We start from the raw sequence: 19,125 nt of genomic DNA, 5'->3' as shown, positions 1-19,125 counted from the left end.
TGAAAATAATTTAAATTAATAAATCTTTTTGATATATTCGATTTGACTAAAAATCCAACCTTAGCTGTTCATGTAGCACCATTTAGTTTTTTATTCATAGTTTGTTTGTTTTTGGTACTGTCATGTGATGCTTTAATGATGAAAGTAATAAAGCAGACACGATAGTGTGAAACATATACTACTACTACCACTGAATACTGAATATTCTCTTTATGTCATGCACACCATTTCAAGTGCTTGTAATTCAAGTGTTTAAAATGGAATATATTGCAATCTGTCGCCTAAAAGCATTTGTTTGCCTGACTGTCACCAACCTACAGCAGAGGCAATCATTTATCCCTGAAAGGCACCAGCTGAAATGAGGAACTACACTTGCATTGCAAGAAACAGATATGAAATTCCACAGTGCCCCCGAGCTGGCCTTTTTTGTGCTATATCATCACACTTGTCATTAAAACTTGTCCTGTATCACATATGTGAAGATTTGCAAGAGCAAATAGCACCCAGCATTATTAATGAAATGCTATTAAAAGGTCCTTTGAGGAATGAATGGCTCACATTCCTATCTAATTTGTAGTCTTCGTATTGCAAATAAATATTCAGCAACCGGACAATTGGTGATTTCTGTGGGGTTTTAATTTCATGACGGGGAACAGATGTTGTACTTTGGAACAATTTCTGATTTTGCTCTGCAGATTAACAGATTGAAGCTTTTATAATCCTGCAGCTTCGACAGTATAGCAGATGGTAACTTTCAGCGATACAGTGATTTCTGAAGAAACAACACGTTTTTTTTCCTCACAGTGCTTGGGAAAAAGAATCTTATGAAAAATATTATTTTGGGCTGGTGGATGTCGAGGGAAATTCCACACAGCATGACAATTTACTTTATTTTGGGCTTTTTATAAAATCCTCTGTCACCTCTGATTACAATGAGCTGAATGTATCAGTTACACATGTGCTACACATGATATTCTACCTGAGTTTTCTTTGTGTGCTGTGGCCACCTTTGCTTTTCGGGTTGTGGAGGTGGCGCGTCGTGCATGGCCAGCTTGTAAAGTGCATGTTTTCAATCATGAGAATCAAAGAAATCACTTTCATCTTTTTCATGCAGAGTTCTTAGAACAGAAAGCAAAATTCTACGTACTTCACGTGGGGTACACACGGCACAGGTTCACCATATTTAGATTTGGATGTCGTTGCCCAAACGCAGACCGAAAAGGAATAAGATTGTAAAGAATCTGATTCGTGTTTGGAAATTAAATCAGGAGTGTAAAAAATAAAAAGTAAATAAAACTTCAAAGTTTACTAAAAAGGAAATCAATTCCAATGTAAGTCCTACAATAAGAGTGTAAGCTCTCATCCCTGAATGACTTTCTGCCGTGCACATGTCAGCAGCGTGGTTTCTTCCTCATCAGTTCATTAGCTTACACTGTAATCCAAGGCAACACATATGAAATCATTTAAAAGTATTTTTCAACCCATTTCAATTGCTGATTAGTAAAGACTTTCCTTAACAGCAGCATTCTTACAGGTCTACTTTTTTTCTGGTTATATACTTGTGTAGCTATGCAGGAGTCTGAATTCATTTTCTTGTAAAAAAAAAACTCACACTTACACAGAAATCAAAAAATTAGATATCAAAAGATCTTGTCTACCGGACCTTGCCTCAGATAAAGCCTCGGAAGCCACTTCGCTGTCATCCTCAATCTACAGCACATATAAGTGTATGAAGAGGATGCTAATGTCCAAACAGGGTCAAAGTCACGGTTGCCTAGGGTTGCTACAAAGCACACAAATACCATTTGAATCTAAAAATTCTCAGAATGAAAAAGTGTGTGTTGTTTGAGCCTCCTTTACATGATACACACAGACACTGCACAAATGGAAAGAGGCATCAGATTCCTCCAATACCTGGATCTTGACTGGATTTTTCATGTTTATGCTACAGCAAAGCTACTGCTCTCCTTTTCATGCTAAAGATCTAACGAGAATCTATGTTGTGAACACTCCTGTGCTAAAACAATAAATGGCTGATCATCACTGGATAAAATGACAGGAGCAGGGCCTATCAGCTGCAGCTTATTAATATGAACTGTTTCTGTTTCCTGAATATCACTATATGTGACATTGTGATATAATATATGATATATGGTAGTAATGTTACTTTATTACAATAATAAAGGCTCAAATGCCAAAAAAATATCTGGGTTAATCAGTTTACTCACCAAGCTGCTCTGTGTCTACTGTTTAAAATATCCTGAACATGTGATGCCATTTTTACCACTTTGTGAAATACACAGCTGGAAAGTTAACAAATAAAAATCCCTCTCACGTTCCAATAAGCATGCTAGATTATATCTATATCAGTGGTAACTAAGGTCTCTGAAAAGTAAAAAATCAAACTATGTGTACAGATATTCTGAGCTTTGATAAAATATGAGTTCTAAAGATTATTACATGATCCCTAAAAAAACTGCTATCAATATCTAGTCCAATATAAAGAGTTTGCTGAAAAAAGCCATGCATATGAATTCATGTTCTGCTGCACTATTTTGAATGTCATCAGCATAAATCTGAATGACTGAAAGAAAAAAGCATCACAGATGTTTTTTCAAGCACCGGTGCCACCATAAACCGTAGTTCCTCACATTTTAATATTACAGAAGACACAGCAAAACTGCAGCTTACACCTGTCCAAGAGACCAAAGGAAACAATAAATTCTTAGTTAAGAATACTGATGTTAATGTTGGATGTCAAGTTCAGACGCGGTACTAACATGCAATGTTGTCTTATCTTTAAGGTAAAATCCACATTAATGTACGCAGCAAACGCACATGGAATACGTGATCAAAATGCACCTGAGCTACATCTCACTGTGAGTGAGATTTGTTTGAAAGCTCCAAAAACAGCAAGCGAACAATGATTTTGTGTTATTTTGTCAAAAACAGTCACAGTATTTTTTTGGCGTCTTGCATGTGACCTGTAAGTGAGGACAGATGTTTCACAATCAAGTCATTAATATGAAATATGGAACGACTTCCAAATTGTGGCAACATCCAGGTTGTAATTTATTATCTATTGCACCAGCTTATAGGCTGGCGTGAATTTTGATGTGTGTGCTACATGGAAGGATGTGGTGGCAAGCTGAAGCCTGGCAGGATGTGTGTCCCTGGACAGGTCTCGCAGGGGAGAGCTCCAAATTTACACACCCGTCCGAAATCACAAAGTGCAAGGAAGGCAATTGGCTTGACAGCACATGTAATAGAGACTGCAAAACCTCGTTGCCCAAGGGCCCTCACCAGAGTAGCAGTCATAGAGAGTGGCGGGGGTTTGGCTCACTAAAAATGAGCCTGGGATCAGCTTTGTAAGGCTTCTCATGTCAGTCACATCCACAATCTTATTTTTGCTAAGCATCTGGAGGTTGGATCTGCAAAGAAATGTATTCACTGTGCGTGTTCGTGGCACTGGTTTTACTTGGCACCGCAAGTGATAGCTCTCTTTTAATATAGAGTAGAGAGTTAGAGAGCGGAGAATTCTTGAGGCAGACTGTAAAAACGGAGCAGCACAATGGACAATGAGCATGGCTGTGGCTTGGACTGTGGGGAGATCGCGGGGAGCCTGATGGAAACCTCGCAGGAACGTCGTGAGCACGCGAGGTCAGGACATATGCTGACATGGACTTCTGGGCCTGAGCCAGAGTCAGAGCAGAGAGGAAACAGAGGCCTCACTTCTGCTCCGCAGTGCTGCCCTGGTTCTCTTGTTGGTCTTGCTGCTCTTGTTTGAGATAAATATGAATGCACAGTCATGTCAAATAGAAGGTACACCTTCTTTCAGTTGTATGGTTTTACACACGAAGACACAAAAAAACAGACAACCTCTGGTCTGTCGTAGGTCTTTTTACAAGATTTTCAGTCTTTCACATAATTCTGGAGGAACCTAACAACATTGCTTCAGTTCAATAATGTTTGGGAGCTTTTGTTTATATAAAGCTCTTTTCAGGTCCTGACACAGCATTTCAATCAGGTTGAAGTCTGGACATTGACTGAACCACTGGAACACTTTGATTCTTTTCTTTTTCAGACATTTGCTGCTGTATTTTGGATTATTGTCCTGTTGTGTGATTCAGGTCCAGACTAGCTTTGGCTGTCAGTCAGATGGTCTCACATTTGACTCTAAACTCTTTGGTGTACAGATGAGTTTGTGGTAGGCTCAAAAACTTACAAGTCTTACAAGTCCTACATTTGTAAAACAAGCCCAAATCATCATCCCTCCACCACTGTGCTTGACAGCTGGTATGAGGTGTTTGTGCTGATATGCTGTGTTTGGTTTTCTCCAAACGTGCTGCTGTGCATTATGACCAAACATCTCCACACTGGTCTCATCTGTCCAAAGGACATTGCTCAAGATGTAGTTTTGTTTGTTAAGATGAAACTTTACAAACCTAAGCTGTGCTGACATGTTCTTTTTAGAGAAGAGGTTGTCTCGTACAAACCCTCTGAAGAATTCATACATTTTCAAATTGTACTATCGTGAATTTTACCATTTAACATGCTAACTGAGGCCTGCAGAGTCTGAGATGTAGCTTTTCTGATAATTCTATCAGTATTTGTTTTCCACTTCTGAAATCTTTCTCATATTAGATTGATGTACTCCCAATAGTTTTGGAAGTAACCTTATAACCCTTTCTAGATTTGTGGGCAGCAACAAATGCAGATTGAAGATCACTGATGATGTCTTTCCTCCTTCAGTTCAGCTCTAGATCAGCAAAATGACAAAACTTCTACTTTTATAGAAGTGCTCACACTTGCTGATTATCAAGTGCATTTGATTTAACCTCTTAATCCTTATGGGAACTGTAAGGATGAACTTAGATTTTTCATTAAAGGTTTTCATTCACTGTTTAGTGTTATTAGTTTTTGTTGAATAAATAATGCCTTTATGTAATATATAATAAGTTGCTGGTCGTTCATCTGAGGTTGTACATATTATTAAGACCTGGTTTGGACCAGATTTTTTTTCACTTGTCAATAGTTAGGTTGTGTTGAAAATAACATATTATCTTACTTATGGAAGATTGAGAAGTTTAAATGCTAAAAAATAAAGTAAAAGAACATAATTTCTCTTTGTCCTGCTTTGGTGAAGTACTCAGACATTTTATCTACCTGAATGTGGATCCCAATTTGAAACCAGCAGAACCTAGCACTTCTGAAACAATTCCTTGATTCTGAAAATCCCTTAAACAAACAGCACACAACTGACTAAGCATCCCATTCATCCAAGTTTCCGTTTTCAATCAAGTATTGAATTTCACTTGCGTCTGATGAGAGCACCAGGCCTTTTGTTTGGTCTTTTTGTGATGTGCTAGCAACACCCCCCTCATCTCTTCCCCCCTTTCACAGCTAAGCTGTCAAGAGGAGCGTGTTATCCTTAAAAATGAGATAGGGCAACAACAGGGCAACATCTGATTAGCATTCACTGCACTATCTCCACTCCCTTGGTATTTTATTACCACAGGTGCAGGAGCATTCATTGATCAGATGCACGCTATAGGCAAGGTTAGGCCTTAATTGAAAACAGCTCTATTTATACACCTGCAGGCACTAAAGGTCTCCAAGAGAGCACAGGGAGGCTGAAAAGAAGAGAAAGGAAGGGGGAAAAAACAGAACAGTGACAGAGTTGTGAAAAAAGACGTGCCTTGGGAGACATAGCTAAGGCCCACAGAGTCGGCAAAGGCATTCCCAAAACAGCATGGCTACTCAAGTGCAACAAAAGAATAAGTATGCAGGTGCAAATGTCTTCAGGGAAGACTAAAAAACTTGTTGGAGAGGAACAAATGAATAATAATCAAAAAGCATACTAACTCCTACGGTTCTGTTTTCTATGTTTGAATGTTGTCCTTGCTATACAAAAGAAAGATTAATTCAGCTTGTGTACCGTGCTGCTGGCCGTATTTGTAGCCACACTCATCTGTCAGAAGATTGTCCTGATTGTGCTCAACCAAAAATGAAGGCGAGCAAACCCTGCTAACTGAGAGCTCTATAGTCATAAATGTGGCATTAGAGACACCAGCAAACATAGTCAAATGTCTTCAGGGGCCAGAGCAGGCGACGTAGAATCCTATTTTAAACTGCTGGCTAAGGATAAGCGTAAATACGGAGCAAGCTGCTATTCGGAGGTCACTAAAATTAATGTTGCATCGGTGTGGAATTTTGCCAAAACAATATCAGACTTGCAATATCAGTTTTCTCTGGACCCCTGCCAATTCTGACCAGTGATGACATGTTTAGTCACATGTCCTCCTTCAACTGCTGGTTGACTGGATGGTGTCCAGCAAACAACGTGGGCTACATAGATAATTGGCAATCTTTCTGGAGAAAACCTGGTCTGATTAGAAGAGACAGCATCCATCCCACTTTGGAAGGAGCGGCTCTCATTTCTAAAAAAATATGGACAAATTCATTAGTCATCCAAAAACATGACAACCCAGGGTTGAGACCAGGAGGCAGAGTTGTAGTCTTACACACTTCTCTGCGGCTTCCCATGTGCTGCTACACCCCCAAAACCCCATAATGACTGCGTTTGCTCCCACACCACTCAAATTAAAGAAACTAATCAACACTAGAGGAGCAAATCCAGAAAACCAGATACAAATGAACTCAAAAAATGTAACTATTAAATGTTTGCTTAATATTAACTTAATATTAACTATTAAAGGTTTGCTGAATATTAGATCTCACCTTTCTAAGTCTCTGTTAGTGAATGATTGATTTGTGATCATCGTTTTGATATTTTTGTTTTACAGAAACCTGGCTGCAGCAGGAGGATCATGTCAGCATTAGTGAATCAACTCCCTCTGACTATTTAAATGTTCACGTTCCTCGAACCACAGGCAGAGGAGGAGGAGTGGCAGCTACCTTCAGATTATGGTTACTAATCAGTCCTAGAGCCAGTCAGTTTGAGCTCTTTTGAATCTCTGATTCTCAGTTTTTCCAAAGTGGAAATCACAAAAACCCTGGAAAAAAACTACCTGGAGTTTCTTTCTGAATTCTCTGATTTTTTATCCCAGTTAGTGCTGAGTACAGATAAAGTCATCATAGTGTGTGACTTTAATATTCATGTAGATGTTGAATATGACAGCCTAAATGTGGCATTGAGAGTGAACAGTTAACAGTGTTCCCTCATAACCCTGTCTTATCTGACCATTTTTAGATAACTTTTGAATTTACATTACTTGACTATACAGCTGGGAGGACATTTACATATAGAGGATGTATATCAGATAATGCTGTCACCAGATTTAAAGAGTTGATTTCATCATCCTTTTCTTCACTGCCATGTGCAAATATGACAGAGGACGGCTGCCTAAATTTTACTCCAGTAAAGGTTGACCCTCTTCTTGACAGCACTACAATTTCAATGCTTACAACATTAGACAATGTTGCCCCTCTGAAAAGGAAGAGGTTGGCTCTTGGTATAATTCACAGCTGCTTTAAAGAAAGCTGGAGAGACAATGGCGTTCCTCTAATTTAGAAGTCTCAATCAGTCTGGAAAGATAGTTTGATAACGTATAAGAAAGGCCTTTGTAAAGCTAGAACTGCTTATTGAAGAGAATAAGAACAATTCAGCATTGTTGAAATCAGATTTCTTTTCAGCACTGTAGCCAGGCTGACAAAGAGTCCGAGCTCTGTTGAGCCAGGTATTCCTTTAATTCTCAGTAGTAATGATTTCATGAGCTTCTTTACCAGTAAAATTGTTTCTATCAGAGAGAAGATTGATGGAATCCCTCCCACTATTGTCACTAATGTATCATCATGTACGGCAGCTTTAGAAGTATCTTTAGAATATTGTAACACAGGTTTTTATTAAAAAGGACAGGGTTTAAAAGATGCACTTGCTGCAGGCTGTCTAGCATTGAATAACCAAGTGTAAAAGTTAAGAGCGATGTCTTTGCCAGCAACGGCCAACTATTAACAGAGGTTTGCTTCTGTCTACTGGACAGCACTGCCGAAGAGCAAAGTTCTTTATAATGGATAATGACAAACATCAAATAAACATGCAGCAGAGTAGGGTTATTTTGGTACAAGTAGTTTTGAAAACAAAAATCATAAAAATGACCTGAATAAATTAAACTTGTGGTGTTTCAAAGTTATTTTGGTTTTGTGCTGGTAACAATGCGGCTTTGACTTTGCAAACAGCCCAACTTCAACAGATAAAAATAATACAGGTTTTTAAGATTTTCAGTGGAGTATTCCTTTAGAATACGCCTGGCTGGATATTGTGAATGTGAAGTATCTAATTCTATATTTGAAACACTGTTCGGATCCTACAAACACGATCACAGCTTTTCAAACTAAATGCATGGATGTAGATCTTGGAAACCGAGCACTCTACTGTGTATACAACATCCCCATGTTCTAGTACAACATTTCCCCAGATCCTGTTGGGACAAGATGAAAGGCTTTGTGGACTAGTATCACTGTAACTGCAGGTGTGGAGGCTCCCATTTCACCAGTGTCACTGATGTTCACAGACACTCGCGGAGGAGGGGGGGCAGCAGTGAGACATCTGCACGTTTGGATAAACATCTGAGGGTTCAATCAAATTCAACACCTAGCAGGTAAATGTTTGAATACTCCAAAACCATTTGTGTGTGTGTGTGTGTGTGTGTGTGTGTGTGTGTGTGCGTGTGCGTGTGTGTGTGCGTGTGTGTGTGTGTGTGTGTGTGTGTGTGTGTGTGTGTGTGTGTGTGTGTGTGTGTGTGTGTGTGTGTGTGTGTGCGCGCGCCCGTGTGTGTGTTGGGTGGTAAATGGTCTTTACAGTCTGCTCTGGCTTGTCATCAAAGAAGATACCACAATCACATGGCTTTATCAAGACTGAGAACAATATCTGTGAGATCACTTTCCTCAGGAGGGGCAGTTTGTGGAAACTCCAGTTTGTAGCCTTGTGTTTATATTCACATTTTTTTATTTGAATTTAATACAGGAAATATTTCAATTCTATGAGCTGTCATGTTCTGACTAGTAGTGAAGAACTTCATCTAAAAATGCATTTCGTGTTTTCAAGCAGATCACACTCTGAGGAAGACAGAAAACCTGCCATGAATAGAATGAGTGACAGAAAAAGACATTGTGAACTGTAACATTTTAAAACTGTTTTCTACATGTGACTTTATACTAATCAGCAATGGTAATTAGATTCAACAGGGTAGTATTCACTTGGATGGATTACTCTGCAGAGCAAAAAGTCTGCAACAACTATTAAAGCAAACTTGGAGCGGCAACAGTAAAACTGATGTTTTCATCCAGTTGTCATGGGTATTTAAAGCCATTTTTATGTTGCTAAACAGAACATGTGTATCTGGTAGCTTTCTGTATTTGGTTTGGGCCAGATAACTACGATTTCTTAGTGTCACTGGTGGATGGGAACATTACGTATGACTGAAACAAACAGAACAGTGGTCACAATCTGCAAAGATAATATTTTAAAGAACAAAACTACTTGCCTCGTTCATATCTGAGAGAAAAATGGAGAAAGTTCTTCTGAATACTTTTCAACTAAGTATGTCAGAATTATTCTTTCACAAGTATTGATCAGTTTTATTCCTAAGTAGCAGAAAGCCTTTTCCATCGACCTTCACAAAGTGGCAACTTTGTGCCACCCAAAAAAACCTTTGTATGTAGATGTAGAGTGGGATTTCCCTTTCATTATGCACCCCTGTAAATTTGAAATGCTGCAGGACATCCAAACAGTAATAAAGAGCCGGTATTTCTCGGCAATGCAGAACAAAAAAAATGTCTACTGAAGGGTGCTGCCATAGCGAGTCAGATTTATCTCAGCAGGTGTTCAACACGAAGAGGTGAAAGCAGTTAGGCGCCCTCTATCAAAATCATCCAAAAGAAAAGAGGAGTTTAAATCAACAAAAAGAAAGTAACCTACTCTACTGTATCTTGGCTTCTCCCCCATTGACACTGTCCCACTGTCAGTTGAAGCTATGCACATGTATGAGCTAAATAAGTTATTAAAGTAGATTATCATCTTACTTTACTCTTTTCAGTTAAAGAATGTGTATACAGATGTGTTGTTCACATCCTACACTAGATAGTCCACAACATAGAGGAAACTAATTTAAAAAGCGTATCTAAAATTTGATTTACAGCCTTTGTTCTTTAATTTTCTCCAAAACAATTTTAATTACAGTCACATTTATTGAGCTGTTCATTTCATTCTGCACACTGCTGTCAGTGACGTTAATCTAGTTGCACTCTAATGATTTTGTACTAAAGTTAAACTGAGTCGTTAATATGAAAACAGACTATCTGTGGTTTCATTTCGCAGTTTCTCTATTAATTATTTTAGATTAATTTCAAACCACTAGATCTATTTCCAAAAACTGAAGAAGAGGCAGTCAGTGCTCTTTCATTTAGAACTTGACTGTAAATAATTTATTGTCAACCAAGGCTCTGTATGTGATTAAATCTGCCTCCCAAATACATTTTTTTCATGCTTAATTTTAATGCTGCCAGGATCGCATGTGAATTTATCAAAACAAAGATTTCTAAACAGTTAATGTCAGTAGTTTTATGTGTTATGGTAACAGTTTTTTTAATGTTTTGTTGTCGTCATGCTCGTGTTCTCGAATCTTCTTGCAAGATCACTTCTTACATTGAGTTATTGGTTGCATCAATTTATTAGTTGTGGCTTATATTTCTAAATTGATTCTTATGCATATATGCTAGTTTTTATTCACCCTAGGGCTCCAAACTGCCTTTCATTAGCATTGCAAATAATGATATATGCTTTGTTTTATATGTATATATATATTGGTCTATGTGTGTTGTATCCACCAGATCAGATATTAGATACCCAAGCCACTTGTTTATCAAAGGAAATAATAATCAATAAATGAATGAATAAAACATTTCAATAAAATGGATTAGATTAATTTATCTGAAGTATTACTCAATCCGTGACTTAGGAGTCAGTAGATTAAGTAAAAGAACTCTTATACACACAGTTGAGAAGAGTAACTTTTCTTAACTGTCTCATGATTTTGACCACATTCAGACCTTAAAAAGCCTAATTTCCTTAACTGGTGATTGGTATGGATCTGTCTCCTCTGTTCATGTAGACAACACGGTGGCTTGGTGAGAAGTAAACTCACACTGGCCGGCTCCTGTTGTAGAATGCGTTGCTCTTTGCAGCCTCTGCAGCCTCTGCAGCTGCTTTCCTCTCCTCAAATTCCTCCCTGCTCAGAACCGTGCCCTTGTAGCCGTGCTCCACCAGCTTACGGGCTAACTCTCTGCTCTGTAAGAGACAAATAAAGAAGAGGAGTCTGTCAAATAAAAGACAACATGGCCTGCAGTACAGGCTGGACATTGTCAGACACTGTGAGTCTTGGGATTTGGTGTGGCTTGCTGTCACCATTTGGCTGCTCGGCATAGCTGTCTTTACTGATCAATGACTGGTAAAATCTTAAATTTTGTCAACCAGTATTTTGTATTTACAGTAATGTAAATAGAATTAGTATTTTGTGATTTACTCACCTTGCTTGTCTGCATAGATTGAAGATATTTTATCAGCCCATCCAAACCATGGGTGCAATGACCTGATATGCAACCCCACAAGCTTTAGTTCTATAGGTTTGTGATGTCACGTCTATTCACAATTTTATTCAAGCTCTGACTAATGTGAGTGTGTGCAAGCAAGTGTGTGAGTCTTGTCAACTTCATTATTCTAATCACTGTTTGCAGACCCACCATCATTAAAGCCAAGCCATGAAGCCATCATCTCAAAACCAAATCTTGCTGTCAAATCCCTTGGCTTGTTAGATCAAAGCCTATGCCACATGTCCACTAACCCCGAATCCCAGCAGCCAGGCCTGCATCCGCACCAGAGAGAAGTTATATTTTCCTTCAACTTTGATGTGGCTCACCAGAAATGAGTCTAGAACATGTGCTGATCCTAAAATTGTCCTTAAAATCATTGTCTTTATTTTTAATTCTCATTGCATAAGTCTATGTGAATGTACTGCTTCTCAGCACTCCAGGAATGGGAATTATACCCCACTGACATCAACTAGTGACTTTGTAATGTACCCTTTTTAACTTCCTCAGTTTCCAAAACATATAGCCAAAGCCATGACAAGACCTGAATAGCAAAATATGTTTAAAAAAAGGGTTAGTTGATTCATCAGATGTCTTGTCGTTTCAGCATGATCCCAAAGGTTAGATGACCTGGGTTGCCTGTTTTGTGTCACAACACAAGGGTGACTAAGTTTGATTGAGATTGACTGCAGCTGATTATCAGGTCAGATATGAGTTCTTCTTGTCTGTGTGGACACAGGTGTTCAAACAAAGTGGCCGCTGCAGCAGTTTCACATTTCATTAGCAAGTGCGCCATCTGCTGAACAATGGCAGGATTAGTTACTTCCAAAACCGCCAACACAAGTCAACATAGTCATAGGAAGTTGGAACTGTTTCTACCGTATATCTTCATTAAATTAAGCATACGTGTGATTAAAGGCTCATTGGTTAAGATAGAGGTATCGGTTAGGTGAAAGAAGGTGAAGCAAGAATTATCTTCTATTAAGGGTATTTATAAAAAATTTAGGCAAATGATGCACCATTATTGAAAACAAGTAAACTTTTATGAATGACTGTGGCTTTGCAAGAGATTTCAAAAGAACCTTGATGAAATCAAACAGCTCCAAAATGGGAATAAAGCTGAGCATACACTAAGCTATCGGAGCAGAAATAAACATAGCTATGACTAATGAGAACGTGTTTGTGCTTTCACACAATTTTTTAAGTTTGTCATCTTAAAAAATGAATAGATAATTATATGTCTTAAGGTCTATGATGGACTGGCGACCTGTCCAGGGTGTACCCCGCCTTTCGCCCGATGTCTGCTGAGGTAGGCTCCAGCCCACCCGCTACCCGATTAACGGATTGACGGTATAGAAAATGGATGGATGGATGTCTTAAGGTCTAATTATCACATCCAAAAAGTCCAGTTTAAGTACACATTGCCGTGCCTGTGTGTGACTACCACCTAGCGTGCGAAAATAGGTACTACACCAACAAACTTTACATCATAACAAAGTCAGCATTTAGGTCAAGGATGTCCACATCCGGTCCTCGAGGGCCGAGGTCCTGCAGGTTTTATATGTTTCCCTGTTTCAGCGCACCTGCTTCAGATCAATGCATCATTTGCAGGCTTGTGCAGAACTTAACAATATTTTGAAGCGATCCAATTCATCTGAATCAGTTGTGTTAAAGCAGGGAGACATCTAAAGCCTGCAGGACAGTGGCCCTCGAGGATCGACTTTGGACATCCCTGATTTAGGTGATGCAGATGCTGGTTCTATGTATTGACCTTTTTATTTTTAATTAAAAAAATTCTACAAAACTGAGAAGAGAAAAGTTAAACACTTACTCAAAAAATCAAGAATAAATTAAAAGGGCATCATTTTTGACAAATAAGAATTTAAGGAGCATACACCAGCCTTAATTTAAGACTTGGTCAAAACAGCTTTGTAGCTCACTGGCATAGGAAGCATGCAAGTAAATCATCCACGAGATGCAATTTTACAATAGTAACGATACAGTGTTCAATACGGCAGCTACATATATCAGTACAAAAGTTCAATTTAATTCTAATAGGAAAAATTCTTACTCATTGCGTTATAATCATACTTAAGAAAGACATTAGCTTCCAGCTGTCACAATAACAAATGGTTTGAGAAATAAAACGTAAATGGTAGAGCATACCGGTTACAAAGAAGGAAGAAAGAATATTAGGAAGTAAGAAAAAGTTGGTTTGACAAAGCGTTTTGTTGTAGATTCGTAGAATACAACAGCACGGAAACGGGAGTATAGTGGAACCGATAAGGGACCGTCAAGTTCATAAAATTTTCGAGAAAGACTCACTTTCAAGTAAAATAAATCGATTGGCGCGACTTTAGAGTCCAGATAATCCTCGTAGGCTTTAAACTGTGTTAGAGAATCGTGGAAACGCCCGGATGTGCTGTACTCCATCTTCTAGCTCTTTGAGTTGTGACATGCTGCTATGGCAACCCCGTTACCTCCGTTTCGCGTACGTCACAGGAAACGGAAGTTAACGTAATGACGTCTACCAAATACAACAAGAGTAAAGTTCCTCATATAAAAATATAAGAATGCTTTTTCAACAACTCTCGCTCTCTCTCTTAACTAATAAAATAAGATACATTACTTTTAAGATACTATATAAATACTACCCAGTTAAATCTCTTTTTTCACAAAGATTCAGAATGGATATTGACACCAGCTGCTCTTTGTTGCTAGCGCAAAGCATAAAACCATCTGTACCACCGCCTTTAGAGACCCAATAATTCCACAGTCCCTTCTGATCAAGCATTGGGTGACAGTATGGACAGTATGTTCTCTTTGAACAGGAAGAAACCTCAGATGGAGAAAGGCCATCTGCTTCAACGGTTGGCCTGAAGTGACAGGAAGAGAGAAAAGGGTGTGAAACGAGGGAGGCAAAAACAACAAACAATAAATGGCACGATGGTTGGGCCAGTAATAGCTGATCAGAAACATGAAGCTCCCGACAGCTGCAAAATAGGTATAGGAAGAGAAAAACCACAAAAAGATAGAAATGGGAGGCGATATAATGTAGAGTGAGGAAAGGTGGTCAGTGCATTGTGAGAGGTCCAGCTATCAGCAGCATAACTTTAGAGATGGCGCAGCGTTACCAAAGCCAGTACTAACTGTAAGCTTTATCAAAAAGTAAATCTCATAGCATAAACTTCAAAATAGCAAGGATATCTGCCTCCCAAATCCAAACTGGGTAGGAGTTTCCACAATAAAGCAGCCTGATAGCTGTAGGCTCTGCCTCTTATTCTATTTTTAGAAACTCTTAGAAAGCACAAGTAAGCTTGCAGTTCAAGGGCGAAGTGCTATGTTAGGGTAATATGTTACTGTTAGGTCTTTAAGATACAATGGAGCTTTGGAGCTTTTTATGAGCGGAGAAGACTTTTCAGCTGTACTGCAATCTTACGAGTCAATAAAATACTTTACTCTGGAGCTGCAGTATTTTTGATCAGCCAAAGGATTTTTAGAGCATTATTTCCATATAAGGAGTAACATTAGTCTAGCCCAGAAGGAACAAATGTACGGAAACCATTTTTCTGTATTATTCTGGGACAGAATGTCCTTCAGTTTGACAATTTTATTCAGAGTGAAAAAAGTCTTATCAATAAACTTATTTTATCTGGGAGTTAAAGGACACATTTAGGTAAAAAAAAAAAAAAAATTAAAAAGGAGGCCAAGGTAAGGACATAAAGGGTAATGGTGAGTGAGCTGCCTTCAATGGTTAGTTTGGCTGATCTGGGCCTGACGAATAATAGTTTCACAGGCCAAATCCAACTGATGGACCACAGTGGACCTTGACAGGTCCTTTCTGGTCTTATTCTACTTCTCAAATTTTGCTGAGACTTATACTCCCTCTACAGTAATTATAATTTGGTCGGTAAGGGTAGACTAAAAAGTATTTAATAAAAGTTGCATACATAAAACATCAAGCTGCTGTTGCCACTGTTTTCTAGTCAATAATTTCAGATAATAATTTCTTCGTATTTACATGAAAATGTGTTTAAAAATGTTTTCCACATCATGTCTTCACATCACAATTAAACCTGAAACATTGTACAAGACGACAAAGTGTTCTAGTCTCATGATGTCAGTCCCAAGTTGTGGCAAATCAAAACCATTCGGGATCTTTACAGATTGTAAAATACAGAATAAAATGTTCAGTGGGAATGTTCTCAGCTCCTTCTGCAGAAATTTGTGACTCTTGGCTGTCATTATCATTTTTATGGTCATTTTGTTTAATTTTTTTACCCAGCATGATTTTTAACAGCTCTGCACTGACGTCTATGGAAACTGAGGTAATGATCAAAAATGCTGTTATGAAGGGCTCTCAAGCTTGTAACTTATGGCCAAACTGTGCCTTTCCACACAGACAAGCATGACAAAAGGAAACAGAGGCAGACCAGACGGAGGACCAGGCGGGCGGTTGAGCAGAGGAAAAGAGATGAACATTAGTCAACGAGGGAACCTGCTGCTCATCCAGGATGAACTTTATTAGAGACCGTCACGCAAGCTTCATCTAATCTAGTGTTCTTCTACCCAGAAATAACCCCCCACTTAATTATTGAATACCATTATGAATAATACATGTATAAAACTCTGTTCTTACTCTTTGCCGAACAGTTCTTTTCACGATTACTCTGTTTTTTAAAAAACTTTTTTCTTAATGATCCTGAGAAAAAAATTATTTAACAAGAAATGTATAAGATTTGTCTTATTCCTCAGACAGCCTCAGTTTTTGGTGACATGAATGTTAGAATATGATGTTCAGGTTATTGAAGATGTGTAAGACAAACCTTAGAGATTCTGCAGCCAGCTGGAATTGCACAATAGCTGCTGATTTGTCAGCTACATGTGGATTCTGCAACTACATACTAAACGTGTTCTTTTAGATTCAGAGATGGTGACTGACAGCCACTGAATTCTGTTTGAGAAGACTTTTGCTTCCTTACAATGAGCATTACCACATTCAAAGAAGCTGTTAGAAGACAACATATTGTAGCCAGATGCCAATAGTGACACAAAATACTCAGGTTGTCATCATTATACCTCCATCAGTCGCCTGGACTGTTCAATCAAGGCAGGTTGGCTTCATGGATCCAAGCTGTTGACTGAACTACCGTCTGCAGCCTGAAGAAGAAGAACAAGAAGATCAAGAGCCTGCGCCCACTTCAGCCTCAGATTTTCTTGGCTGATGAGTGAAACCATTTGTGAGAGTCTATATGTATTGGAAGTATTCTGACACGCTTTGATGCTCATTATAGTTGAAAACTGGATCCTGGATTCATAGCACCATCTTAATCAGGCTTCAGTCAAACCCACCAATACATCCATTGACAGAGCTGCTTTGGTCATGTGTATTTGGTGTTGACTTTGTGCTGTTGCTATGCACAAGATACGCATGGTGTTTATCTGGTGTTAAACTTACCATATGTGATTGTGATAAGCATCATTACACTTCTTCAGTGGTTGTGCATTACAATTCAAGTCTTTATCAATAATATTTCTCCTATGCAAGGGGTTAAAAAATGTATTTCTCAACAAAGTTTTTCTAATTTAAAAAGCATTCAGCTTTGAAGAAACATCTATAAAATTTGGCAACTTCCTTAAGATGGATTTTTTTTTATACAAAGAAAAGCAGAACTCTTTTTGAAGCAACAGAAGTTACATTTTAACTTTTACCCATACATTTATCTCCTGACCTCTTATCTTTTACTTTCCTAGGATAAGCAAAACCTTTTCCTTCTGTGATAGAGTGACACAAAATGTTAATGAGGTCAAACGCTGGATCGTTAGTGTCAAGGGAGGAGGAATCCCACTTACGATCATATCTTAAAAAGAAGGGAGAATGCCACTGAGTGAGCTGCACTCAGGGCTTTTTAGACTTAAGTAAAAATTTGTTCTGTCCTCAGACGACTTGAAGTACATTATCCAAGACAGACCTGTCAGCACATACACACCTGTCTTTCATTAAACCACCACAGTCAACCTCTGTGTTTATTGGTGACCTTTTAGGGGATTTCAGGGAGATGTACCCACATATTTATGCACAAAGATGTGTACTGTTTTAAGATATACAACCTGGATTGTATTTAAGCATCCATTAAAAGAAGGTAGAGTCAGAAAACACAACTGGTTGTGTACATTGTTCACTGAAGGGTTGGTTTCATGCAATCATGCAAAATCCTTCATACTGGGTGTGATGTGAAACAAATTTAGAAAAAAAATGTACATAAGAACTCACCATTATACATATTTTTATTTTTTGAAAATCTGATACAAAAAAATATTCTTTGGGATGTGTGTGAGGAACAAAGAACACTGAAAATCTAAAAACACAACAGCATAAAGAAATCTACAGTTGATGCAAACACAAAAACATTTTAAAAGATGTTTCTTTAACTTTCAGGATGCTCTGAGACAAAAACATTGGAAACCTCTGGTGTGTTTTGGCTCCAGGCCACTGGCTAACCTGAGCAATAACCTTCAACATACCAAATTAATTTTGCTTGGTATTTTTGTTGCCCTATGTTGAATCTTCACCGACAGGTTTTATTTTCAACCACGTTGTTTTTAGAATTGTAGCATAGATGCAATTAAAATAATTTTTAAGTAAACAAGTTAACATTTACTGTTTTATCTTAGCTGGCCTAAGATATTGCAGTGTATTAGCTTCATATTATTGTGGCGAGACATGAGAAAATCCTTAATATCCATAACCTTATAAAACCTTGTTAGTCAAAGTTCTTGGAGTCTGTCCACCCAGAAACAACCCTCTGATTCCTTTGTTCATTAAGGCAATAACAACTGTATTATGTTAAAAAGCAACTGCATGTGAAGTGACAAATTGGTGTCTTGTTGCTGAACCTTCACCAGGAAGTGATAGTACAGTTTTGTTTAAGTGTTGAGAAAACCGCAAGAAAGCAGCTGTCACGTCTTAGTCGCAACTTTGTGTCCCATGTTGGAAAGCTCTGCATGCAATCAAGCTAGTAGGGCTGGTAGTTCAGAGGAAGCCCATATGTTTTGCATTCAAGGTTATCTACAAATTACAGATTTAGTTGCTTTGATTTGAAGACGTGTTGGTTCTTGACAGTGTCATATCAATAAAAGATGTGTTGCTGAGTATTTCAACTATTTGTTTCAGATATTCATATCTAGGTTTTGACAGTGAAATAAGGCCAAAATAAAGTCATAGCACAGATTTAATTTGTGTAAAAGTTTCATTTGAGACAGCTGATGCTGTATGAAACAACAAGAAAAGAAATATTTTATCTAAACCAGGCTCCAATGCTGGTCATCCTGTGTTCTCAAATAAATCCTGTCTGCCTCCCCTGAGACCTGTATATGTTCCTTCATGGCCATTCCACGGCTGTTTGCCATCCGATACACCTACAGCTTGAACCCTCCCCAAATCAAGTGACTGCACTTTCTCGGTCATCTTTATCCCAGTGGTGATGGCAGAGTGTGCTCCTCATGGGCGGAATGCCC

General features: G+C 38.4%; 1 protein-coding gene across 1 annotated transcript in view; it reads right to left on the bottom strand.

The window, feature by feature from the left end:
- Positions 1 to 14,040, bottom strand: part of cfap299 (cilia and flagella associated protein 299) — an 80,201-nt gene extending 66,161 nt beyond the window's left edge. The window contains exons 1-2 of the mRNA XM_072387297.1: positions 13,933 to 14,040; positions 11,166 to 11,308 (exon numbers count right to left, since the gene is read on the bottom strand). Coding sequence (XP_072243398.1) covers positions 11,166 to 11,308; positions 13,933 to 14,040 — 251 coding nt within the window. The remainder of the gene's footprint in view (positions 1 to 11,165; positions 11,309 to 13,932) is intronic.
- Between the last annotated feature and the right edge of the window lie 5,085 nt (positions 14,041 to 19,125).

Source organism: Leuresthes tenuis, unplaced genomic scaffold, assembly GCF_036924035.1.
Source record: "Leuresthes tenuis unplaced genomic scaffold, fLeuTen1.0.hap1 SCAF_6, whole genome shotgun sequence".
Lineage (NCBI taxonomy): Eukaryota > Metazoa > Chordata > Actinopteri > Atheriniformes > Atherinopsidae > Leuresthes > Leuresthes tenuis.
This window is presented reverse-complemented; position numbering and strand designations above follow the sequence as displayed.